The following is a 26,893-nucleotide window of genomic DNA, read 5'->3' as shown; positions in this document are numbered from 1 at the left end:
GGCTCCCCACCTGCAGGTGAAGCAGGTCTGCAGGTGTCTCTTTCCCCCTCTCTGTCTTCATCCCCTCTCTCCATTTCTCTGTGTCCTATCCAACAATGACGACATCAATAACAACAACAATAATAATTATAACAATGAAACAACAAGGGCAACAAAAGGGAATAAATAAATATTAAAAAAATAGTTTTGAAAGAGTGGCCAGAGGCATAGACCAAAATCAATGGCAGAGACTTCAAAAGGAGTGAAGAAGTGACATGGACATTAGATTCAGCAAAGTCTGCAGTGACCTTGTAAGGGATCAGTTTTAGTGGAATTTAGGATACCAGATTCCGGTGGATTGAGAAGTGCGTAGGAGGTGAGGGAGTGGAACAGTTGGTATGGTCATTTCCCCAAAGTATTTGGCTGAGAATGGAGAGATAGTGATCATTTAAGAAGGAAATAGAAATTGTCTTTTTTTTTTTTTTTTTTTAATATTTTTGAGAGAGATGCAGACAGAGAAAGACAGAGAGAAACACCAGAGCACTGCTCAGCTCTGGTTTATGGTGGTGAAGTAGATTGAACCTGGGACTTTGGAGCCTCAGGCATGAGAGACTGTTTGCATAACCATTATACTATCTCCCCCACACAATTGTCTTTCTACATTAAGGATCGAGAAGAAAGAAGTACAGGAACAAAAAATAAAGGGGAGCTGGGCAGTAGCAGTGGGTTAAGCGCACATGGCGCAAAGCGCAAGGACCGGCCTAAGGATCCGGGTTTGAGCCCCGGCTCCCCACCTGCAGGGGAGTCGCTTCACAAGCGGTGAAGCAGGTCTGCAGGTGTCTGTCTTTCTCTCCCCCGTCTTCCCCATCTCTCTCCATTTCTCTCCGTCCTATACAACAACAACGACATCAACAACAACAATAACTACAACAATAAAAAAAAAAAGAAAGAAAAGAAAGTCTCCAGATAGAATTAGGAGGAACCCACCGCACAGATTATCAAGATTGTTCTGTAAAATAGAAAGAACTGGGGCAGGGGTGGGGTGGGGGGTAGATAGCATAATGGTTATGCAAAGAGACTCTCATGCCTGAGGTGCTAAAGTCCCAGGTTCAGTGCCCCATACCACCAAAAGTCAGAGCTGAGCAGTGCTGTGGTTAAAAATAAATAAATAAATAAATAAATAAATAAATAAATAAATAAAATAGGAAGAACTGTCTTGTTTTTAACCAGGTGTAAGGAGGAAAAGATTGATTTGAAACTTCTGTTGGATAGATCATTTTGTTGGAGGTAGAGCCCATTAGGCCATGAGTAAGGAGTGTATTGGATGAACATTTTTCATCAGCTAGGCTAAGGGCAGGATTGAAGTAGTTTCGACACTGAGGAATCCAGAAAGAGTCTGTTGGAAAGTAGGTTGAGTCTGAACCTTTAGAATTCAAAGGAGAGAGACTGATGAGGAAGTGTGATGTTTCCCTAACCACAGAGAGCTGCATTTGAGCCACCCAACAGCTTTTTTCCCCCCAGCCTCACGTTGGGACTTTGATTCTGGCTCCCCTTTTCTTGTCCTGTCAGTCTGCCTTCCCTGGGCCTGGGTCTCACGTCCAGGCCTTGTGCCTCTGAGTTCTCAGCGAGGACCAGCTGGAAGCCATTTTGATTAAGCTCCACCAGAGAAGGAGGACAATACAGCCCCGCCCAGAGCCAGGCGCGCCCCCGCGGCGGGACGGGTGCGCGTGTCCGCGTCTCTTCCCGCCGGCCAGGCGGGCGCCGGGCTCTGGCCAGGGACACGCGGGGCGGGGGATGGGGGTGGTTATGTAAGCGTTGCGCGCTCCCGCGAGGCGGCAACCAATGAGAAACCCCGGCGGCTCGTGCTCGCGCACGCAGGGTGGGGGGAGGGAGCGCACGACGTGCGCGCGCCCTCTCCCTCCTCCACCGCCGCTGCCTCCTTCTTCTGCCGCTCCTGGTGCTGCTTGTGTGCTGGTTTGGTGCGGACCTGGTACCTCTTTTGTGAAGCGGCAAGTGAGGAGACCCCGGCGTTCGCCATGGCCGACGAAAAGCCCAAGGTGAGCTGGGGGCCCCAGCCGCTTCGCCGCGCGGTCGGGGTCACGGCGCGGGCCGGGGTCCGGCCCGAGTCCGCCACTGACTCCCCGCGCCTTCGCGGGCCCCCCACGGGGCCGGCCTCGACTCAGGGCCGGGCGGTCCGCGCCATTTTCCTCCCTCCCCTCTTCCTCCCTCCCGCGCCGGAGGAGGCCCCGCCGTCCTCCCCCGCCCCCGGCCGCCTCGGAGTGCGCGCGGGGCGCGAGTTGGGCGGGCGGATCGCGGGCGCCTGCGGGCCCACCGGCGGCGAGCGGAGTCCTCGGGCCCGGCCGGCGGGCGCGCGTGCGGAGGGGCGTTAGGGCGCGCGGGCTGCCCACCCTCCGCGCACCCTGCCGGGTCTCCCTCGTCGGGGCGGGGGTCGCGGCCGCCCGGGGACCCCTGCCCGGGGCCGGGCGAATCAATGGGCTGCGAGGACGCGGGCCGGATGCTCGGCCTGCCCGGCGCGGGCGGCGGGCCGGGGCTGCCCGGGGTCGCTCCCACCTTCCCGGCCCCGGAGCCGCGGGGGATGGGCAGGGCGCTTCCCGGAGGCCGGCGGCTAACCTGCCGCACAGCCGCCGCCGCTGACTTCGCGGGCTTAACTTTTTCACGCGGCTTCCGCGACTCCCAGAGACTTTTTCCCCTTTTCTTTTCCTTCTTGTTTATTTATTTTTTTTGCCCAGAGGCCTCGGACGCTTTTTCCTGGCTCCGAAGACTCTGGGTCTGTTGGGTGACACTCCGCTCGCCCCATTTCGATGGAGTGGTTGTAGGGATCCCAGAATGGGTTTCACACTTGATTGTGGAGAACTTCTGATTGGGTGGAGACCGACGGCGAATACTTGGAGATAAATTTGGCTTTGACCCATGACAACACATGGGAGGGGAAAGGGAGAACTCCTAGAGAAAAACAAACAAAAGTGAAGGTGTTGAGACAGGGAAGGTGAAGCGTGATTTTTAATTACTGCAGCACTTCCAGAGAGGCCCCACTCCTGGTCATTATAACGTTGCTGGAGATTTAGTTACTAAAACTGAATTTTGATAACTTCAACAAGAAACGTAACGGTTTTGAATTGAAGGCGCGACGTTTTTTCTTTTTCTTTCTTTTTTGTTTTTTATACCAGAGCACTGCGCAGCTTTGATGGTGGTGCAGGGGGATTGAGCCTGGGACTTTGGATCCTCAGGCATGAGAGTCTCTTTGCATAATTATTATGCTATCTACCCCTGCCCCTGCCCGGAAAGAACTTTTTACAAACATATTTTATATAGTATTTGTCGATGAAAGGGGGGATACGCAGAGAAAGATGCCAGAGCAGTGCTCCCCTCTGCTGGGACCTAGGAGCTTCAGACATCAGTTAAGCTTTTTGCATAACTATTAGAAAGCTCAACTTTTTATCTTGTACGTTGTATTTTGAAAAGAGGACACTTAATCTAGGGGTAGGTTGATTTTTTTTTTTTTTTTTTTTTTTTTTTAGATACCATTTTAGGAAGTGTGTATTCAGTAGTGCCCTGGAGTAAGTTTGGGACCCATCTCTACAAAGTCAGTCATTGCTACTTGTCAGGTATTGCATGTGGACTTCTCTGTGACGCCTGCTTCATGTGTTACTGTGGGCTTTCACATCCTTTAAATTGATTTCAGCAACTGAAAATATTCTGGATGCTACAGAGTGAGAAACCTGTTGATATCTGAAAGTGTTTTTCATATTTTCCAAATTACACTTTATTTTTCTTTCAACAGGAAGGAGTCAAGACTGAGAACAACGACCATATTAATCTGAAGGTGGCGGGTCAGGATGGTTCGGTGGTGCAGTTTAAGATTAAGAGGCATACACCACTTAGTAAACTAATGAAAGCCTATTGTGAACGACAGGTGAGGAACTGACGGGGGTTTCCACTGAATAAAACTTTTTAAGAAAAACCTCATTTTTCCCAGAATAGAAATCAGACGAGCACTATGTATAGTGGCTCTACTTTGAGTACATTTAATATACACTTTGATCCTTGGCATATCAGCTTTCTTATACATTTGGTATATTGATGCTTTATTAAAAACCCTTGGTCCTCTGAAGTCAGGAATATATCAAATTTACAATACTTGCAATTTTTTTCACCTTTTGTTGCCCTTGTTTACTGTTATGATTGCTGTCATCCTCGTTGTTGGATAGGACAGAGAGAAATCGAGAGAGGGGGAGAGAAAGACTCCTGCAGACCTGCTTCACCGCCTGTGAAGTGAACCCCATGCAGGTGGGGAGCCGGGAACTAGGATCCTTCAGCGGGTCATTGTGCTTCAGGCCATGTGTGCTTAACCCACTGAGCCACTGCCTGGCTCCCACTTTTTAAATTTTTATGATTTTAAATTGGAGAGAGAAATTGAGAAGGGGGTGAGGAGGGATAGAGAATAGACCTGCTGACCGCTTAAGCAGTCATCAAGTGCTCCACCCCCACCAGTCCACAGATGGGAGTTGAGGGCTCAAACCTGAGCCCTTGCACATGGTAGCTATGCACTTAACCTGGTGCGCCGTTGCCTGGCCCTGTAATTTTCCTAAAGAAAATGAGAGTTAACTTCTTAGATTGTCTTGTCAGTTTCTTTTTTAACCTGAATAAATATATAATTTCCCACCCAGAGCACTACTTAGCTCTGGCTTATGATGCTACCAAGGATTGAACTTGGGACCCCAGAGCCTCAGGCCTGCAAGCCTTTTGTTTTGTTTTGTTTTATTTTAATATTTTATTCATGTTTAAAATATCTATTCCCTTTTGTTGCCCTTTTTTTGTAGTAATTGTTATTGATGTCATTGTTGGGTGTGACAGAGAAATGGAGAGAGGAGGGGAAGATGAAAGAAAGATAGACACCTGCAGACCTGCTTCACTACTTGTGAAGCGACCCCTGCAGGTGGGGAGCTCGGGTCTCGAACGGGCCCTTGGGCTTTGCTCCATGTGCGAGTAACCCTCTGCGCTACCCCCCAACTCCCATCTTACTAACTTTTAGTGAGAAAGCTGCAGAGAGAAACACCAGAGCACTGCTCAGCTGTGGCTTACTGTGGCTCTGGGGATTGAACATGAGACCTCAGTCTCAGGCCTGAACGTCTTTTCCATAAATACTATGTTGTCTCCACAGTCTGGTTTGTCTTTTTTTTTTTTAAGTTTTTTTATATTCCCTTTTTTTGCCCTTTTTTTTTTTATTGTTGTAGTTATTATTGTTGGATAGGGCAGAGAGAAATGAAGAGAGGAGGTGAAGACGGGGAGAGCAAGACACCTGCAGACCTGCTTCACCGCCTGTGAAGCAACTCCCTTGCAGGTGGGAAGCTGGGGGCTTGAACCCAGATCCTTACACCGGTCCTTGTGCTTTGCGCCACCTGTGCTTAACCCGCTGTGCTACTGCCTCGTCTGACTCCCCCCCCCTTTTTTTTTTTCTTCTTTTAAATTGGTGAGGGATAGGAAGAGACAAAAAAGAACCAAATATCATTGATACATGTGCTGCTGCCCTGGGATCCAACTCAGGACCTTGTGCATGAAAGTCCAGTGCTTTATCCACTTTGCCATTTCCCAGACCACTAACCTGCAAGTCTTTTTTTTTTTTTTTTTTTAATTATTTATGAGAAAGATGAAAGAACCAGACATCACTCTGGTACATGTGCTGCTGGGAGTTGAACTCAGGACCTCATGGTTGAGAGTGCAATGCCTTAGCCACTGCTCCACCTTCTGGACCACGCCTGCAAGTCTTTTTACATAACACGATTACTATGCTGTCAAAGCATTTATATTCTTGGGGGTAGAAACCAGAGCACTGCTTAGCCTTGGCATTTGGTGGTGCCATTGTTTGAATCTTTTCAGCCCAAAACATAACTTTTGAGTATTTTAGCCAATTTGGAAATGAAGTTTAATAGGGGTTCAAGGACATTGCAGTTTGTTTGAAGCATACAAAATTGTACTATTTTTTTTGCCACCAGGGTTCATTGCTGTGGCTTGATCTCTACATGGCTCCACTGTTCCAGTGGCTATCTTTTCTTTTTTTTTGACCTGCATCACTATTCCATCACTTAGGAAGCATGTCCCCCTCTCCCATACCTGTTTCCTTTTGCAGGTAGGGACCAGGGGTTTGTAACCTAGTCATCTCACATGATAATGTATGTGCTCTGCTGGGTGAGCCACCACCTGGGCCCTTGAATACTTTGAGCTCATTGAGTCAAAGATTTCCTATACTATAAGGACATTGGCATTTTACTCAGAAAATAGTGACTAGACATTAAGAAGAGGAAGTAAGAATGAGCAGATGTGGAGGTGAATGCAAGCATGGAAGACGAAGGAGCTTCTGTTGGCAATATTTGGTCTGTAGCAATGCAGAGACATCTTCGTCTGGAGAGGTAGCTCAGCCTGTCAGACAGAAGCAGAAGTTGTCTGAGGCTCTAGATACTAGGCATTGAGTCCTGGATATCAGGACTGATCTGTGCTCTGGCCTCTTTCTCAAAGAAGAAATCAAAAGTCCACTCATGGGGGAGGATGCAAGCCTTTCCTTGTTTACAGCCCATGTTCATCACTCCATAGAAGTGCCAGAGATCAGGGAAAGCTCTGGTGCTGTCTCTGAAATAAGGATGAAAAAGTTGGCCTGGAAGCAGTGGTATTTGGTATGGGAAAGACCTTGACTCCACTAAAAGTAAAGAAATCTAATCTTCTCTTTTTTATCAGACCACCAGTCAAAACTCGGAGTTGATACTTGGTTTCCAACACTAGACATAGGACTTTTGAAAAGAAACTCAAAGATGCTATATATAGTCATTTAAATTTTTTTGGTGAGGGGCCCTAACCAGCAGTGAATATGTACTTAACGTTGGCAAAGAATTTTTGCACTTCTGTTTCCCATATCTGAACACTGGTGCCCCTCCAGGTTACAGAGGTTTTCATCTGTTTTCAGATAGAGACAGGGCGTGTGAAAAGAGACCAGAGCATCAAAGCGTCCTTCAGGTCAGCCCAGCCTTCCTTTCAAGGGCTGAACTTGAGTCGGGTCAGCAGTTTTACCAGCCAGTTACAGGGGGTTTAAAAGGTAATCATTGTAGTGGTGAATGTAGCAAAACTTCATACAAAATAGAAACATTTGGCTCTTACTACTACGAACTGAGGAGAGGGAACCAGAGTATCATGCTGGGACGTGTAATGCCTTTAGTTCAAAACTGTGGGACCTGCTAAATAATCTAAGACTTCATATGCTGTACCATCTCCTGGCTTGCTAGACTTGGTTTTTTAAATGTAGTTTCCTATTAGTTGGTATATTGACATTTTCTCTAGTCCTTACTACATTTTTTAAGGAGCTTATTGGGCTGGAAATGTGCAGTTAGTGCTCCAGACTTGCATGCATGAGGCTTTAGATGTGATTGTGTCTCTGGTCTCACAAAAGTGTGGCTAGGAGGTCACACTGCTTGGAGCCTCAAGCATGAGGGTCCTGAGTTGCGTCCCTGGCATTGAATGTGCCAGATTAATGGTTCTCTCCCTTCTCTGGTTCTACTCACTCTCCATAAGTAAGTAAATAAATGGTTACCGTCCCGAAGTTGGTGCAGTGTATGTAATGTTGGACACTCAGGGTGCATGAGTTCCGAAGTTCAATCCCTGGCAGTGTACATACCAGAGTGATGCTTGCTGCTTTCTCTTCCTCTCCTAGGTAAATAAATCTGAAAAATATTTAAAAGAATAAAAGGGGTTGGGGTAGGATTAAATGCACATAGTACAAAGCACAAGGATCCCAGTTTGAGCCCTCCCCCCAGCACAATCAGTAAAGCAGGTCTGCAGATGTCAATATTTATTTCCCTACCTCTCTTTTAAAGATTTTATTTATTAATGCGAAAGATAGGGAGAGAGGGAGAAAGAACCAGACATCAACTCTGGTACACGTGCTGCCAGGGACTGAACTCAGGATTTCACACTTGAGAGTCAAAACTCTTTATCCACTGGACTACCTTTTCCTCCTCTCTTACTACTTCTCTGTCCTATCCAGTAAAATGGGGGGAAAATGGCCACGGGAGCAGTGAATTCATACTGCCAGCACTGAGCCCCAGCAATAACCCTGGAAGCAAAAACCAGAACACACAAAAAAGGATAAAATGATCACATTGTATTAGGGGCAGGTCTCCAGGCCTTGTACATGTGCTATTCTACTGCACCTGGATTGATTTTACCAGAGTGCATTCAGCTCTGGCATATGGTGGTACAGGGATTGAACCTGAAACCATGGAGCTTCAGGCAGAAGAGTATTTGAATAAACATTATGCTATCTCCCCACCCCTGGACTTTTTTTTTTAAAACCAGAGCACCACACAGCTCAGGTTCATGGATGGAGGTGTGAGGGATTGAAACTAGGACACTGGAGCATCAGGCATGAGTCTCCTTATATAATAACCATTATGCTATCTACCACCACCTGAAACAGTGAAGTCTGTTCACCTTTCAGCTCAAAAAGGTTACATATTTTCAAGATTTTAGATTTAACGAGAGAATCAAGAGGATGGCTCTGGAATGTGTGGTACTGGGTATTGAACTCAGTTACCTGACCAGGCATTCAAGTTCTGCGCTCGTAACTGGCTGCTGATCGAATCCTTTAGAAACCTCACAATTTTTTTTTCCTTTTGTATTTTGACAGGACAGAGGAATTGAATGGGGGGGGGGGGTAGAAAGGGAGAGAAAAACACCTGTAGACTCAGCACTTGTGAGTCATAGGAGATAGAGAGGCAAGCATCTTGAGGGGCTTGAAGCGTGGTCTGTGGCCTTTGTGGCGAGTGCCCAACCAGGTGTGTTTCCACCCAGCCCCTCTTTATTCTTCTCTTTGCCTCCGGGATTATCACCGAGGACCCACTGCTCCAGGAGGCCATTTTTTCATTCTTGTTGGTTAGTGAAATTGAGAGGGAGAAAGATAAGACATCTGCAGTCCTGCTTCACGCTTGTGAGGCAGCCCCCTGTAGGTGGAGAGCCAGGGGATCAAACTAGGATCCTTGAACTTCGCTCTGTGTGTACTTAACCCAGTGCACCACCGGCAGCCCCATGTTTATTTTCTGATTTAACCCAGAAGACTATTTCTGCAGGAATGGGACTGGATGTCCTAAAACTCTGCTGTCTACTCAACATGTAGCATTCTATATCCATGGTGAGCTCAAACTTCAGGGTCTTTTTTTTTTTTCCCTTAACAGCACTGCTCAGATCTGGGTTCTAGTGGTTCTGGGAATTGAACCTGGGACTGTTAAGTTACATTCAGTCATCGTGTAAGTCTTTGCACAACCATTATGTTGTCCCCTCAGCTAGGAGTAGTCTTAATGATGTGAAAAAATAAGACAGTATATTTTGCTCTCTTTTTAAAACTTTTGTCTAAGGCTGAGCAGGTACAATAGTGGTTATACAAATGACTTCTATGCCTAAGGCTTTGAGGACCCAGGTTCAATTTCCAGCACCACAAGTCAGTGCTAAGCAGTGGTCTGGCTTAAAGCAAAACAAACTGTCGTCCAGGGGTCAAGCAAGACACCAGGTAGGGTATGTCTTGCAATGTGTGAGCCCTGTGTTTGTTCATTGGAGGGAGCTTTGGTGCTGTGGTATTTGTCTCTGGAATGAGAAGGCAGCCCAGAGTGGTGAAATTGAGGGTGGGGACACTGTTGTCCAGTGTAGTAGCTACAAGTTATGTGTAAATATTTATTGCTTGAGGTGAGACTGATTCAGGTTGAGATGTGCCATAAAGTGCAGCATATTCACTAGGCTGTGAAAAACTCAGCATGAAAAGTAAACTTGGGTAGTTGAGACTATCAGGCATGAGGTCCTGAGTGATGTCTGGTTCTTTCTCCTCCTACCTTTCTAATAAGTAAATAAATAATCTTTACGAAAAAACAAAAGGTAAACTTGGTGGGGGCCGTGACAGTGCAACTGGTTAAGCCTACACATTACATACAAGTGTGTAAGGATGCAGGTTTGAACCCCAGTCCCACCTATGGGGATAAGCTTCACAAGTGGTAAATTAGGACTGCAGGTGTCTCTCTCTCACCCACTATCTCCCCCTCTCAGTTTCTTCTGTATCCAATAAATAATAAAGTAAACTTGGGCATGGTAACAGCAATGGTTATGCAAAGAGACTTGTGCCCGACTCTCCAAAGTCCCAAATTCAGTCCCCTGCACCACTATAAATCTGAGTTGAGCAGTGCACTGGATAAAATTAATTTTGTGTGTGTATATATCTTATTTTGGACAAGGGAGTTAACAGCTTTATAGTAATTTTAAGCCTGAAGCTTCAAGTTTCCAAATTCAATCCCCAGCACCATCATAAACTACAGATGAGTGGTGCTTCTGGTTTAAAAAAAGGGATGGCAGTGGGGGAAAAACACATTCCACTGTGTGGTATAGTAAGTATGACATGGGATTATTTTCTTTTTTGGATAGAGTCAGAGAAATTGAGAAAAACTTGTCTCGCTGCACTCTTGCAAGTGAGGACCAGAGGCTTGAACACTGGTCCTTGTAACATTTGTGTTCTGCAAGGTTTGCCACTGCCTTGCTGAGACACTGTTTTTCTCTCTCCTCCTTCCCCCTCGCCTAGACACTGGTTTCTTAAGTATTAGGTCTACAGTTTGATTCCTGGCTTTAAATATGCCAGAGTGGGTATGGGTAGATAGCATAATGGTTATGCAAAGGTTTCCTGAGGCTCCAGAGTTCCAGGTTCAATCCCCTGCATCACTTTAAGCCAGAGCTGAGCAGTACTCTTGTTAAAAAAAAAAAAAAAAAAATATATATATATATATATGTATCTGTATATATATGCCAGTGATGTCCTAGTCCTCCCCCATTAGTTAAAAAAAAAAAAACTTCGATGTTTTTCTTATTAACATGAGGTGAACCAGAGCATCACTCTCAAGTCCAGTCATAGCCATTTTTTTTTTTTTTTTTCTTAACTAGAGCACTGCTCAGCTCTGGTTTATGGTGGTGCAGGGGATTGAATCTGAGCCTTTGGAGCCTCGGGCATGAGTCTTTTTGCAAAACCATTATGTGTGGTCCAGGAGGTGGCACAATGGATAAGTCATTGACATCTCAAGTATGAGGTGCCGAGTTCAGTCCCTGACAGCACAAATACCAGTCATGTTGTTCTCTCTCCTATATTTCTCATTAACAAAATCTTAAAAACATGCTGTTGTTATCTCCCCCACCCCCATAGCCACTCAGTTAACTCTGAGGCCTCTACTTCCTTTTTTGTGGGGGTAGGGTATGAGAGAGCCAGAGCAATCAGTGTGCCATATGCATTGTTGGGATTTGAACTCGAGACCTTGTATTTTTTTATTAATACCAGTGAACCTCTGCTCAACTCTTGTTTATGGTGGCACAGGGGATTGAACCTAAGATCTGGGAGCCTCAGGCATCAGTCTTTGCATAACCATTATGCTGTCTCCTCCACCAAACAATTTAACTCTATCCTTTGCACCACTTCTCAAGGCACTATAAGTAAATTTTAATTTACATTTGGAATTGAAGTCCACCTGTTTTGTGTGAGCCACATCTCTCAATTAACTGAGTATGTATGCATGCTATTCTCATAATGTTACCTAGCAGAGTATCAGTTGGTTTCAGAGAGCATTGATTTTATCTTTTTTTTTTTTTTGATAGAGGGTGAGAGACTGAGACACTGAGGTGCTTCTTACCACTGCTGAAACTTGCCCCTGCAGACTCTACCATGTAATGAGTAACCTAGGACTTGAACCCAAGTCTTTGCCCATAATGTGGATTCAGTTGAGCCTCTTCTGCCTTGTTTCAATTCATTCTTGTGAAATGAGGAAACAGAACCCATAACACTGAAGCTTGTGCTACTGTGGTAGCGGAGGTTCAACAGTGTATAGATTTATTTTTTTTTTAATATTTATTTTATTTATTCCCTTTTGTTGCCCTTGTTGTTTTATTGTTGTCGTTGTTGGACAGGACAGAGAGAAATAGAGAGAGGAGGGGGAGACAGAGAGATAGACACCTACAGACCTGCTTCACCGCCTGTGAAGCTTTCCCCCTGCAGGTGGGGAGCCGGGGCTCGAACCGGGATCCTTATACCAGTCCTTGTGCTTTGCACCACCTGCGCTTAGCCCGCTGCGCTACAGCCCGACTTCCTTCACTTACTTTCTTAACTGTCTTTTGACTAGTGACTGACATTTCTACTTTGGTCTTTTTTTTCCTTTATTTTTTGCCACCTCTTGTTATGCTGGGTTTCTTTCTCTTTTTTATCTTTTTATTTATTAGAGATGGAGAGAAATTGAGGGGGGGAGATAGAGGGAGAGAGCTAGCTGCAGCCCTTCTTCACCACTCTCGAAGCTTTCCCCCTGCAGGTGGGGAGCCGGGGTTCGAACCGGGATCCTTATTCCGGTCCTTGTGCTTTGCGCCACCTGCGCTTAACCCGCTGCGCTACAGCCCGACTCCCAATTTTTCATTTTTAACAACAAAGCTGGCCAGGGGCTTTCTGTTGGCACAATCAGTAAAGCACACTTAATCATGTTTAAGGACCCAGGATCAAGGCCACAGTTGAAAGGGAGAAGCTTCATGAGTAGGTAGTAGAGTAGTGCTACAGTTGTTGTCTCCATCTTTGCACACCTCTCCCTTGCCTCCCTTTATCAAAGAAGGGAGAAAAAGAAAAGCTACCTGCCACCTTCTGTACCCTATAAAGAACTTTGGTCCAGGAAGTCGGGCAGTAGCACAGTGGGTTAAGCGCATGTGGTGCGAAACACAAGGACCGGGGTAAGGATCCCAGTTTGAACCCCCGGCTCCCCACCTGCAGGGGAGTTACTTCACCTGTGGTGAAGCAGGTCTGCAGGTGTCTGTCTTTCTCTCCCCCTCTCTGTCTTCCCCTCCTCTCCATTTCTCTCTGTCCTATCCAACAACAACCAATAATAATAACCACAACAAAGGCAACAAAAGGGGAAAAGATGGTCTCCGGGAGCAGTGGATTCATGGTGCAGGCACTTCTTCCGTAGCCAGTCAAAGCAAAGCTGTCAGGAGCTGCTTGTTGCTGGCTTTGAAAGTGACTGGGATCCATGTGGATTCAGTCGGCTAGGAAGGATCGGAAGGATCGTCAGTTTCCCCAATGAATGGGAACTCATGGGATGCACCACGAGAAGGTCGATCCAATGCAACCCTGAGACCTGGCAATAACCCTGGAAGCAAAAAAAAAAACCTTTGTGGTCCATAGTCCCATAAAGGGAAAAACAATAGGGGAGCTTCTAGTGGATGGATGGCACACAGAACACTTCTGGTGGGAACTGTATGGAATTGTATTCCTGTTGTTGTCTTACATAAATCTTGTTAATCATTATTAAATCACTAATAAAAAAATTAAAAAAAAAAAAAGCTGCGTGGAGCAGTTGAGCAAGCACTGAGCCTTAGAAATTACCCAAGAGGCAAAACAAGCATACCCAACTTTTCAGCTTTTTTTTTTTTTTTTCCAAAGAATTTATTTATTTATTCATTCATTCAATTATTCATTCATGAGAAAGGAGAGAGAGAGAGACCCATACATCATTCTGGTACATGCGCTGCTGAGGATTGAACTCAACCTCATGCTTGAGAGTCCAGTGCTTTATCTATTGTGCCACCTCCCAGACCACTTTTTTTTTTTTTTTTTTTACTTTCAACTTTTTCCCTGTCATTTGACCCTCACTGCTCTAGACTAACTTTTTAATTTTATTTATTTTTGTCAGAGTACTACTCAATTCTGGCTTACGGTGGTCTGGGGGATTGAACCTGGGAGACTTAGTCATGAGAGTTGGTTTGCATAATCATTGTGCTGTTTTCACCCTACAATGACTTTAAAAATATTTATTTCCTTTTGTTGCCCTTGTTTTATTGTTGTAGTTATTGTTATTGATGACGTTGTTGTTGGATAGAACAGAGAAATGGAGTGGCGGGGGAGAGATAGACAACTGCAGACCTGCTTCACTGCTTGTGAAGCAGCTCCCCCTCAGGTGGGGAGCTGGGGACTCGAACCAGGATCCTTACTCCGGTCCTTGGCACTTTGTGCCACCTGTGCTTAACCTGCTGCACTACCACTTGGCTCTCCCTAGACTGAATTTTTTTTTTTTTTGATGGGACAGATAAGTTGGGGAGGCAGAGAGGGGAAGAGAAAGACACCTGCAGGTGGGGAGCCATGGGCTCAAACTAGGCTCCTCAACTGGCTCCCTGCACCTGCACTAAGCGCCATCTGCACTTAATCCACTGTGCTACCGCCCGGCCCCCCAGAATGAATTTTTTATAGTGAAAATAAAGAAGCATGATTAGATATATGGTTGCTTTTATATCCATGTTATATGGAATTTATTTTCTAGCAAGAAGTTGAGAATAGGGGCCTGGGTGGTGGTGTACCTAGTTTCTATGTAGAAAGGCCAGGTTTGAGCCTCTGACATCCTACCTACAGGGGAAAAGCTTCACGAGTGGTGCAGTAGGCCTGTAGTTGTCTCTCTTGATTTCTTTCCTTTCAAATAAAAAAGTGGCTGCTAGGAGCAGTGAGTTCATAGTGCAGTCACTGAGTTCCAGTGGTATTCCTGTTGGGAAAAAAAAATAATTGCAAGAAGGAAGTTGAAAGGCAGGTGTTGCTTTTGCCACACTCTAGGAATTTGATGGGTATGAATTGTGGCATTACGGTTTCAAAACACTGCTTTGGGTTCTGTTGGTAGATGTTCTTACTGCCCAAGGGTATCTTTTCACCTATAAAATGTGCTAACCCCCCCCTTTTGGTTTTATTGAGATCTACCTCACATGAACCACTATATAAACATAACAACGTAAGTTTATAGCAAGTGGGAAATCACCAAAAATGGTTCATTAGTGATTAAATAGTGGCTGTAGATTTTAGTGTTTCTTCCTGTACTTACTGCTTTTGAACTCTCCAGGGATTGTCAATGAGGCAGATCAGATTCCGATTTGACGGGCAGCCAATCAATGAAACAGATACACCTGCACAGGTAAGAACCTCTATGTTAACTGGAAAAATAACTTATTCTATTTTAAGGTTTATCTTATTTAAATTGTATGAGATATGCCTGGGGAGTGCTCTACTAAATAAGGTATTGGTTGCTCAAGCATGAGGTCCTGAGTTCAGTCTGTGGAGTCACATTTGCCAGAGTGATGTCTGGTGGCTCACTAATACGGACGGAACCCCCATCCCATTTCTTCTGACCCACCAGCCCTCCTTTCTGACTAAAGATGGTGCTGGGGATTGTACCTGGAACCTTTAATGCCTCATGCATAAAATTCATTTTGTATAACCATTATGCTATCTTTCCGGTCTGGTAAATCTTAATTTAAAAAAAATCATGGGAGTCGGGCGGTAGCGCAGCAGGTTAAGCGCACGTGGCGCAAAGCACAAGGACCAGCAGAAGGATCCCGGTTCGAGACCCTGCTCCCCACCTGCAGGGGAGTCGCTTCACAGGTGGTGAAGCAGGTCTGCAGGTGTCTATCTTTCTCTCCTCCTCTCTGTCTTCCCCTCCTCTCCATTTCTCTCTGTCCTATCCAGCAACGACGACATCAATAACAACAATAAAACAAGGGTGACAAAAGGGAATAAATAAATATATTTTTTTAAAAAAGAAAATGCTCTTAGTTTAAAAAAAAAATTATGACAGTGAGAAGACCTTGCTTGTTATCAAATAGGGATCTTGAAGAGCGAAGAGGTACTGAGCTTGGTGTCAAATAGGCATATGCGGATCCTGCATTCCACCAGCTGTGCTACCTCCTCGTGTGGTTTTCTCAGTGACAGAAGTTTGGGTTTTTGTTGATGGATTTGTGGATGGTTAGACATTGGAATATAGTGCTTTTTTTTTTTTTTTTTTTTTTTTTAAAGATTTTGTTTATTTGTTTATGAGAAAGATAGGGGAGAGAGAGAAAGAACCAGACATCACTCTGGTACATGTGCTGCCAGGGATTGAACTCAGGACCTCATGCTTGAGAGTCTAGTGCCCTAGCCACTGCGCCACCTCCTGGACCACTGAATATAGTGCTTTTTAAAAACATTGTATATTGGGTAGTTGGGAAAGTCATGATGACTTTTTTACAACATATTTTTATTAATTTTTAAAGATTTTATATATTAATGAGAAAGATAGGAGGAGAGAGAGAGGGAATCAGACATCACTCTGGCACATGTGCTGCCAGGGATGGGACTCAGGACCTCATGCTTGAGAGTCCAGTGCTTTATCCACTGCGCCACCTCCCACACCACAACATCATATTTTTACATATGAGAGTTTCACAGAAAGCAGAGAGGACAGACATACCAGAGCACCACTTCAATACATGAGTGCTGAGGATCAAATTAGGAACCGCAGGGATAAAACTTTGCTTTACCAGTTTACTGTTTCACCAGCCACTGGACTATAATACTCTACCCCATTTATGCAAAAGAAATAAAATAATAAACTAAGACTTTTGCTGCCTCTTTTGAGGCAGGAAAGTTGTCTTTTTGCATATCCATGATGTTGTCTCCTGTTAGTGAGAGAGAACATCTCTCGTACCACGGCATCGAAGTTGCTGGGGTCAAACTAGGAACCTCATATATGCAAATCTTGTGGTGGATCTCCTGGACTCCTATTTATGTGAGAACTAGAACATGACTGATAAAAGTAATGCTGAGGATTGAACTCAGGGTCTCAAGAGTCCCAGCACTGTTGACGGTGTTACTTCACAGGCTGTAAGTTGTTCTCTCACTTTGTAAGAAATCAGAAGGGCAGCCTGGGAGGTGGTGCAGTGGATAGTATTGGATTCTCAAACTTAAGGTCCTGAGTTTGATTTCTAGTGTTCCATGTGCCAGAGTTATGCTGTGGTTCTCTGTCTCACCACGAATTTCATTTAAAAAAAGTTAAAAGTGTAGATTACTTTTTGTCCAGCAGTAGAAGTTCTGTTTCTTTTTACTTTGTTTCCATCCCAGTAACCCACAAGGTGGAGCTGATTTCTTTCTTTCTTTCTTTCTTTCTTTCTTTCTTTCTTTCTTTCTTTCTTTCTTTCTTTCTTTCTTTTTTAAGATTTTTTTATTTATTAATGAGAAAGATAGGAGAAAGAACCAGACATCACTCTGGCATATGTGCCGCCGGGGATTGAACTCAGGACTTGATGCTTGAGTCCAAAGCTTTATCACTGCGCCACCTCCTGGACAACATTTTTTTTTAAAGAATTTATTTATTTATGAGAAAGATAGGAGGACAGAAAGAGCCATCCATCACTCTGGTACATATGCTGCCAGGGATCAAACTCAGGACCTCATGCTTGAGAGTCTAGTACCTTAGCCACTGTGCCACCTCCTGGATGACGATTTTTTTTTTCTTTCTTTCTTTTTTTTTAATTTCTTTATTGGGGAATTAATGTTTCACATTTGACAGTAAATACAATAGTTTGTACGTGCATAACATGATTTCTTTTTTTCTAACACGTTTATCATTTGAGTTTGTACCTGCATGATAACTACAGTTTCTAGTGACTTTTTTTTTCCTTTACTATAATGTGAGAAATAGGCATAGGATAGACACCTACAGCACTACTTTGCTGCTCGTGAAAGAATAAAAATCCAGATTTAAAACTTATTTACGGGGTCGGGCGGTGGCGCAGTGGGTTAAGCGCACGTGGCGCAAAGTGCAGGGACCGGCGTAAGGATCCCGGTTTGAGCCCCCGGCTCCCCACCTGCAGGGGAGTCGCTTCACGGGTGGTGAAGCAGGTCTGCAGGTGTCTATCTTTCTCTCCCCCTCCCTCTCTGTCTTCCCCTCCTCTCTCCATTTCTCTCTGTCCTATCCAACAACAAAGCAACGTCAACAATGGCAATAATAAGCGCAACGAGGCTGCAACAACTAGGGCAACAAAAAGGGGAAAAAATGGCCTCCAGGAGCGGTGGATTCATGGTGCAGGCACCGAGCCCAGCAATAACCCTGGAGGGAAAAAAAACTTATTTACATATTTATGAGGACAACAGAACCAGAGTATCTTCATGAAAGATTGTTTAAATCCAAGTCTGGTGCTGCACAGGGCATGTAAAATAATATAAATACTAAAGTGGGTAAAAACATGTCTTTTCAAAATGTGTTTTAATGAAAGAGAAAGGCACTGAGAGACAAGCGCTTCTCAGCTCTGGTTTATGATGGTGCAGGGATTGAACCTGGGACCTTGAAGCCTCAGGCATGAAACAATTTGTACAACCGTTCTGCTACCTCCCCTGCCCAACATGCATTTTTTAAAAGCTGTTTAGCTATTGTTATCTGTGTGTAACTGGACTTGATTTTTTTCTTTTCATTTTTATGTTAGTTGGAAATGGAGGATGAAGATACAATTGATGTGTTCCAGCAGCAGACAGGAGGTGTCTACTAAAAAGGGAGCCTGCTTCTTTACTCCAGAACTCTGTTCCTCCAGACCAAGAAGACATTCTCAATTAGAAAACCGCAATTTGGTTCCACCACATCCTGACTACTACAGTATAGTTTTTCTCTATTCTTTCATTTTCCCCTTCCCCATTCCTTTATTGTACATAAAGTAACTGGTGTATGTGCACAAGCATATTGCATTTTTTTAACTCAATGGCCAATGGTATGTTTTGATTGACATCAAATGGAGATGGGATGGGGAAAATATTGGTTCTGTGAAAATACCCCCTTTCTCCATTAGTGGCATGCTCATTCAGCTCTTATCTTTATATTCCAGTAAGTTATTTTGCTCTCAATGTTTAACAAAAAGAACAACATAAAAATTCTTGCATACCTTGTTTGATTGGAGAATCTTAATGTTTTTCATTTATCATTGTAAAACCAAGGACAATTTTATAACTTTTTTGTACGTAGCTGTTACATGTAGGGCAATCTGTCTTTAAGTAGGGGTAAATTACTCTAAAAGAAATGAATCCTAGATAGTTTTCCCTTCAAGTCAAGCGTCTTGTTGTTTAAATAAACTTCTTGTTTAAAATGAGCTGTTTTCTTTATTCTGAGAGCTATAAAAGTTGAAAGTTGTAGCTGGGCGGAGCGGGAGGGTGACATGAATAAACCTACAATATTTCAAGGGTGAAATGATACTATTTTCCATATCTAGTGGACTGAGAAACAAAAAAGAAGAATACTGACTGGTAACATGTTTCAGCCTCATTGTTCAAAAAGCTTTAGCAGTTCCAAATACTCAGTTTCACTAGCAAAAGAAACTGGGTCATAATGTTATGGATCTACTGAATTCTTACATCTGTAATGGTTACCTGAGGCAGAGTTCATGTGACTAGAAAAAAGTCCCAATTTTGCCATTTTGCTTTTAAATTAATTCAACTGTTCTAGTCCTCACTTTGGTAATATTTGGCCTAGAGTTTATGTTTCTTGTTTGTGGATGCTAAGGGAAAAAAATAAAAATTGATCATTTATGTGTTTATTTCAATGCCTTTAAGTTGAAGGGTTCATTAGCATACTAAAATTAAAAAATGTGAGTGAAATAATACAGCATCGATGGATTGTGCACACTGGAAAGGCATGAGGAAACAGGGCCAGAATTCTGGCTGATAATGTAAGATTTTTTTCAATTTTTTATTTAAGAAAGGATTAATGAACAAAAACATAAGGTAGAAGGGGTACAACTCCACACAATTCCCACCACCCAATCCCCATAACCCACCCCTCCCATGGTAGCTTTCCCATTCTCTATCCCTCTGGGAGCATGGACCCAGGGTCGTTGAGGGTTGCAGAAGGTAGAAGGTCTGGCTTCTGTAATTGCTTCCCCGCTGAACATGGGTGTTGACTGGTCGGTCCATACTCCCAGTCTGCCTCTCTCTTTCCCTAGTAAGGTGTGTCTCTGGGGAAGCTGAGCTCCAGGACACATTGGTGGGGTCTTCAATCCAGGGAAGCCTAGCCAGCATCCTGGTGGCATCTGGAACCTGGTGATTGAAAAGAAAGTTAACATATGAAGCCAAACAATTTGTTGAGCAATCATGGACCCAAAGCTTGGAATAGTGGAGAGGAAGTGTTAGGGAGGTACTCACTGCAAACTCTAGTGTACTTCTGCTTTCAGGTATATATTTTGCAGTAGTTTATGGATACGTGTGCACATAAGCTCTCTCACAGAAACTGGTGTATATCTAGGTTATGGGACTTTGTTAGAAAGTGAACTACCTGAGATGAAATTAGAGTGTACTATAAAAGGAAAGGTCTCACCCGAGTAATGAAGCTGAAGGGTTGTCATTCCACACGTGAAGTCTCTGGATACAGTCTGAGGTGAAGCATGTTGAGGTGGCAATCGTTGCTTTGGTTAGGTTGTGATCGGCGGATGCAATATTATTTGGTATGGATTGGGAGATGCATACGGGAAAGTAGGCCCTATCCAAGAGTTCCAGGACTGGGGGAAGTAGGGGCTCTATAGTGAAGATGTGAGGTTCCTGCTGTCTTAGGGTTCAAAAAGACAATCGATAGTTAATATTATCATCACATTATTTGTTAATTGGGTTAACTTTGAAAAGTCCCTTTGTTATGGTTTGCTGTACAGTATCCAGTATCTTGTATATACCTGTGCTATTGGATGCTTCTAATCTACTTGGTCTAGGCTTTTGAGAGAGTCCGCATATCAAATACATAGCCTATATATTAAAAAGATTCAGTTTGTCTTTTGGGAAACTTTGAGACATACAATTGATTTCCCCCTCTCATATTAACTACTGATTTATATGTCTACATTTTGCTAGGAGTGTACATAAACACCATTCCCACCACCAAAGGACTGTGACCCATCCCTCCCGCCCACTCCCACCCCCCACTGGCCCAGGAAGCTGCATGTCTACCCCTCACCTCAGGGTTTTACTTTGGTGCCCTACTAGCCTGCAGGTTTCTTTCTCGCTCAATGTCCCTCTCCATTTTTCTCTGTTCTATCAAATAAAACAGGAAGGAAAAAAGGAAAAATGCCTACCAGGTGTTGGTGGATTCCTCTTGCTGGCACCTATCATTAGCAATAACTATAGTGGGGAAAAAAAAAAAGTTATACACTAATTTCTGTAGTGAATGAGCCACAGCACAAGTTCTGTAGATTTTTGGCTCAGTGTATATAAGATAGTTTTGTATCAGTTCAACTTGATTTTCCTGTTTCTTAGAAGTACCTCCATGCTAACCAATTGTTCCACTGGAGCGAAAATTTTAAAGTTTGTGTAGTAAAAGACTGGAAAGTCTAGAGTCTTAGAAAGGACCGGGTCATCATCTGTTTCTTGGTTTTTGCTCTAGCTACTGTATAGTAGAATTTAAAAAAAAAACTTATTTATTCCCTTTTGTTGCTCTTTTTAATTATTGTAGTTATTGTTATTGATAGAGAGATGGGGAAGACAGAGGGGGAGAGAACTATAAGACACTTGCTTCACCGCTTGTGAAGCGACTCCCCTGCATATAGGGAGCTGGGGTCTCAAACTGGGATCCTTATGCTGGTACTTGCCACCTGTGTTTAACCTGCTGTGCTACTGCCCGACTCCCATAGTAGATTTTTCTAAGTAATGTCATGTCTGAACTTTCACTATATTGTGGTAAGATAATGATTTAGAGGGGCTGGAAGATAGCGATCTCACCCAGTAGAGCTCACATTCACAAGGACTGACCTGAGTCCTCAGCCACAGTTGTTTCCCCCAGGGTCATTATGAGTTGCAGAATGTGGAAGGTCTGGCTTCTCTAATTGCTTCTCCACTGAACATGGATGTTGGCAGGTTGATCCATACTCCCAGCCTGTCCTGTCTTTCCTTAGTGGGTTGAGAATTGGCCTCCAGGATATATTGGTGAGATTCTTTTTAAACCAGTACTTTCAGCTCTGGTTTATGGTGGTACAGGGGATTGAACCTGGGACTTTGGAGCCTCAACTAATGAGAAAGATAGGAGAGAGAAAGAACCAGACATCACTGGTACATGTGCTGCCGGGGATTGAACTCAGGACCTCATGCTTGAGAGGTCTATCTACTGCACCACCTCCTGGACCACAATTTTTTTTTCTCAAATATTTATTCCCTTTTGTTGCCCTTGTTTTATTGTTGTTGTTATTGATGTCATCATTGTTGGATAGGACAGAGAGAAATGGAGAGAGGAGGGGAAGAGGAAGACACCTGCAGACCTGCTTCACCGCTTTTGAAACAACTCCCCTGCAGGTGGGGAGCTGGGGGCTCGAACCAGGATCCTTATGCTGGTCATTGTGCTTTGTGCCACCTGCGCTTAACCCGCTGCGCTACCGCCCAACTCACCACGAGTTCTTTTTTTAATTATTTTTAATAACCAAAGCATTACTCAGCTTTGGTTTCTGGTGGTCTTGGATATTGAACCTCAGACCTTGGCATGAAAGAAAGTCTTTTGTTTGCTATAACCATTACACTATGTGCTTAGTCCTCAGGAGTGAAGTTTAATGATGGAAGTCATACTGTTAAGTTGATTGAATAGCTTAGCTAAACATTGTTCTTGCTTTAGGTCAACTTTCAGATCATGGTGGGTCACCTAGAGAAGAGGGGAGGGAGAGGGTGATCTGTGACCACAATACCTATTGGAAGATGGCAAAACAGCACATCAGAGCAAGTTGTATCGGCCTCCCTATTCTGAGTAGTGCCTTTGCATTTTAGATGCACACCTTACTTGCTTTAACTTTTGTCTAGGAACATAGACCTTTTTTTTTTTTGCTTCCAGTGTTATCAACTAGCACTCGGTGCCAGCACTACAAATCCACTGCTCCTGGAGGCTATTTTTCCCATTTTGTTGCCCTTGTTACCTTGTTGTGGTTGTTATTGTTATAATTGTTGTTGGATAGGATAGAGAAATCGGGAGAAGAGGGAAAGACGGGAAGAGAAAGACCTGCAGATATGTTTTACTGCCTGTGAAGTGACCCCCCTGTAGGTAGGGAGTGGGGTGCTCAAACAGGGATCCTTCTGCCAGTCCTTGCGCTTTGCGCCACGTGTGCTTAACCCGTTGAGCTACCTACCGCCTTGCCCCCAAGTTTGAAGTCTTATGAGAAGGGCAAGACAGTGGCACGCCCAGTAGAGTGCACATGTTACCTTGTGCAAGTACCCTGCTTCCAGACCCAGGTTCAACCTGCACCATCAGCCAGCACTGAACAGTGCTCTGGTAAAAACATGCTGCCGCCAGTGTTACCTCTGGGACTTGGTGCCTGCATAATGCATCCACTGCTCTGGCAGCCATCTTCCCCCCTTTTTCTCTTCATTTGTTAACACTTTTTTTATTTTTAAAGATTTTATTTATTAATGAGAAGGTAGGAGAGAAAGAACCAGACATCACTCTGGCACATGTGCTGCTGGGGATTGAACTCAAGACCTCATGCTTGAGAGTCCAACGCTTTACCCACTGCGCCACCTCCCAGACCACCTGTGACACTTTCTACCATAAATATTTGAAAGAGAATGAGAGAGACCTGTTGAATGTCTTGGGAGATACGGTGCATTGAATAGTAGAGAGTAGGGAAAGGAGGCCATTCTTAAATCACATAGTCTTACACAGCTTTTAGTCTGAGGAGAAGATTAATGGGGACGTGAATGATACTCCGTCTGTGTCTCTCTCCCTTAATATTATTGGATAGAGACAGATACTGAGAGATGAGGAGGAGATAACAATAGTTACACAGAGACTCATGCCTGAGGCTCGTAAATCCTAAATTCATCCCTTGCACCACCATAAACCCAAGCTGATCAGTGCTCTGATTTAGAAAAAAAAAAAAAATTGAGACATCTGCAGCCCTGTTTCATTTGTGAAGCTTTCCCCCTGCAGGGAGGCTTGAACCTGGCCACCTAGCTCAGTGACGCTCCATCTATAGAATGAACTCAGAAGAACGTGAGGGGCTGGGTGGTGGTGCACACATACTCAGGTTCAAGCACCATGCCCCCATATGCTGGGGGTGGGGGCTTTCAGAACGGTGAAGCAGCGCTTCAGGTATCTCTGTCTCCCCATCTCCTCTCAAATTCTTATAAAAAATGGCTACCAAGAGTGGATTTGTCCAGCAGTTAAGTGACCTCAATCTTTTTTTATTTAGTGTTTTATTAATGAGAAATGAGAGAAAGAACCAGACACTACTCTGGTACACGTGCTGTCAGGGATTGAACTCGACCTCCTGCTTGAGAATCCAGTGCTTCATCTACTGAGCCATCTCCCAGACAGAAATCTCCCAGGCAGAAATTGAGAGGGAAGGGGGAGATAGAGAGAGACCACTGCAGCGCTGCTTCCCCCCTGCAGGTAAGAATGGGGGCTCAAACCCAGGTGCTTGCATGTTACAACACTTGTGCTCAGCCAGGTGCGCCATCACCCAGCCCCATTAAATAATTGATAGAATGGAAATAAAAATAACTTCTGAGAGGATTGTACTGACAGTATGGTACTCATACTCCTACAGTGGACCACTTTAATTTACAGTATATGGACCACTTTAATTTTGAATAAAGGGAAAGCAGGATCAAAACCATTGCATGTATGTATTTGAAGCTCTCAGTTTATTTGATCTATTGCAAATTACTTGTTTAAACACATCCTAGTGGTCTGGGACTTGGCACAGTAGATAAGGCATTGGACTCTCAAGCAGGAGGTCTTAAATTCAATCCCCAGCAGCACATGTACCAGAGTGATATTTGGTTCTTTCTTTCCTATAATTTCTCATGAATTAATAAATAAAATTAAAAAAGAAACACATTAGGGAGTCGGGCGGGGCGGTAGCGCAGCGGGTTAAGCACACGTGGCGCAAAGCGCAAGGACCGGCTAAGGATCCTTGTTTGAGCCCCCGACTCTCCACCTGCAGGGGAGTTGCTTCACAGGCAGTGAAGCAGGTCTGCAGGTGTCTGTCTTTCCCCCTCTCTGTCTTCCCCTCCTCTCTCCATTTCTCTCTGTCCTATCCAACAATGAGGACATCAAATAACAATAACTACCACAATAAAAAGGGCAGCAAAAGGGAATAAATATTTAAAAATATTTTAAAAAACCACATTAATGAGCAAGAAAATTAGAGCATCACTCTGGCACAGGCAAATGGATTTTAAGAAAAAATAAAGTCCTTGGGGTGTGTCTTAGTGGTAGTGGTGTGTCTGTGTGTGTGTCACCAGCCAAGAAAAGAACAGACAGATGCATACTAAATTTGGCTTAAGTGACTGGGTCACCATGCAATCTTGGGTTTGAAAAAGCATATTGAAATATTTGTAGACGGGCCACTCATTCATTACTTAATAGAAAATAGAGGCTCGGTAGTTTCCCATGTGCAAGGACTCAAGTTCGATCTCCTGTTCCTGCCTGCAGGGGAGAGCCTCACCAGTGGTTAAGTGATGCTCCAAGGTTCTCTCTCCTTATCACTTCCTCCCCTCTCAATTTCATTTCATTTCACTTCTTTTTTTCTCTTTTCCTTTTTTCCAGAGCACTGCTTAGCTCTGGTTTATTGAGGTGCAGGCGATTGAACCTGGGACTTTGGAGCCTCAGGCATGAGAGTCTTTTTGCATAACTATTATGCTATCTACCCCTGCCCTCAATTTCTTTTCTATCAAACGAAAAATTATCCTTGCTGGGAATAGTGGATTGCTAGTGCCTGTACTGAGCCCAAGATAATCCTAGTGGCAAAAAAATGGGGGGGAGGAATAGAAAAAATAGCATTTTTACTTTTTTAAAAATATTATTGCATAGTGACAAATTGCACCTGGGAGGGAGGGCAGCAGAGATAGAGGGAGACACCTGCAGCTCTGCTTCACTCCGGAAGCTTCCCCCCTGCAGGTGGAGACCAGGGCATGGAACTCTGGGGTGTGTGTGCCCTTAGCCAGGTGCACCCTGGTTGGCCCCACATTTTAAAATTATGGTTAAACAAACCACTGCTATGTTTTCTTTTTTAATATTGTATTTATTTTAGGGATAAATGGAGAGGAAAGGAGGGAGGCAACTGTGGCACTGCTTCACAGCTCATGACGCTTCCTCCCCACCCTGAGCAAATGGGGACCAGGGGTTTGAACCCAGGTTTTTTCTTATTTTTATTTTTTTAAATATTTATTTATTCCCTTTTGTTGCCCTTGTTTTATTGTTGTAGTTATTATTGTTGTTGGATAGGACAGAGAGAAATGGAGAGAGGAGGGGAAGAGAAAGACACCTACAGACCTGCTTCACCGCATGAAGCCACGGTGGGGAACCTTTCATGCCATGTGCGCTTAACTCCCTGCGCCACTGCCCGACTCCCTGAACCCAGGTTCTTGCACATAGTAAGGTGTGCTCTCAACCAGGTGCCGCTACTGCTATTTTTTTTAAGGTTTTATTTATTTACTAATGAGAAAGATAGGAGAGATGAAGAACCAGACATCACTCTGGCATATGTGCTGCCGGGGATCGAACTCAGGACCTGCTGCTTCAGAATCCAAAGCTTTATCACTGTGTCACCTCCTGGACCACGTCATTGCTATTCTTATGCTTCAAAGCTCATCAAATACCTGCAGTTTTGTTTGTTTGTTTGTTTACCTCCAGAGTTGTCACTGGGGCTCTGTGCCTGTTCCTAGAGGCTGATTTTTTTCCTTTTATTGCCCTTGTTTATCGTTGTTGTTATTGTTGTTGCTGTCGTTGTTATTGGATAGGACAGAGAGAAATGGAGAGAGGAGGGGAAGACGGAGGGGGAGAGAAAGACAGACACCTGCAGACCAGTGAAGCAACCGCCCTGTAGGTGAGGAGCTGAGCAGGGGCTCAAACCGGGATCCTTACGCTGCTCCTTGCACTTCAAACCATACCTACAGTTTAAACAGAACTCTTTTTTTAAAAATATATTTATTTATTTTCCCTTTTGTTGCCCTTGTTTTTCATTGTTGTTATAGTTATTATTGTTGTTATTGTACAGGACAGAGAGAAATGGAGAGAGGAGGGGGAGGGAAAGATAGACACCTGCAGGCCTGTTTCTCTGC

At 44.2% G+C, this 26,893-nt stretch overlaps 1 protein-coding gene across 2 annotated transcripts; it reads left to right on the top strand.

Moving 5' to 3' along the window:
- Positions 1–1,784: 1,784 nt before the first annotated feature.
- SUMO2 (small ubiquitin like modifier 2) lies at positions 1,785–19,407 on the top strand. Of its 2 annotated transcripts, XM_060202730.1 has the most exons (4): positions 1,830–2,036; positions 3,782–3,913; positions 14,916–14,987; positions 18,310–19,407. In XM_060202730.1, exons 1-4 carry the CDS (start codon positions 2,016–2,018, stop codon positions 18,370–18,372), a joined length of 288 nt encoding a protein of 95 aa, XP_060058713.1. In that variant the 5' UTR covers positions 1,830–2,015; the 3' UTR covers positions 18,373–19,407. The 2 variants fall into 2 exon arrangements, with proteins under 2 accessions (XP_060058714.1, XP_060058713.1); XM_060202731.1 differs by lacking the exon at positions 14,916–14,987 and having other exon boundaries at positions 1,785–2,036.
- The last annotated feature ends 7,486 nt before the right edge of the window (positions 19,408–26,893 follow it).

Source organism: Erinaceus europaeus, chromosome 12 (assembly GCF_950295315.1).
Source record: "Erinaceus europaeus chromosome 12, mEriEur2.1, whole genome shotgun sequence".
NCBI lineage: Eukaryota > Metazoa > Chordata > Mammalia > Eulipotyphla > Erinaceidae > Erinaceus > Erinaceus europaeus.
Note: the sequence above shows the minus strand (reverse complement) of the source record. Positions and strands in the feature narration are given on the sequence as shown.

What these genes read in the sequence shown, in the direction of transcription:
- SUMO2 (XM_060202730.1), top strand. Translation starts at nt 2,016, where the DNA reads ATGGCCGACGAAAAGCCCAAG. An exon ending in TGGCCGACGAAAAGCCCAAG is followed by an intron (nt 2,037 to 3,781) that starts GTGAGCTGGGGG and finishes TTCTTTCAACAG; the next exon opens with GAAGGAGTCAAGACTGAGAA. An exon ending in AAACAGATACACCTGCACAG is followed by an intron (nt 14,988 to 18,309) that starts GTAAGAACCTCT and finishes TTTTTATGTTAG; the next exon opens with TTGGAAATGGAGGATGAAGA.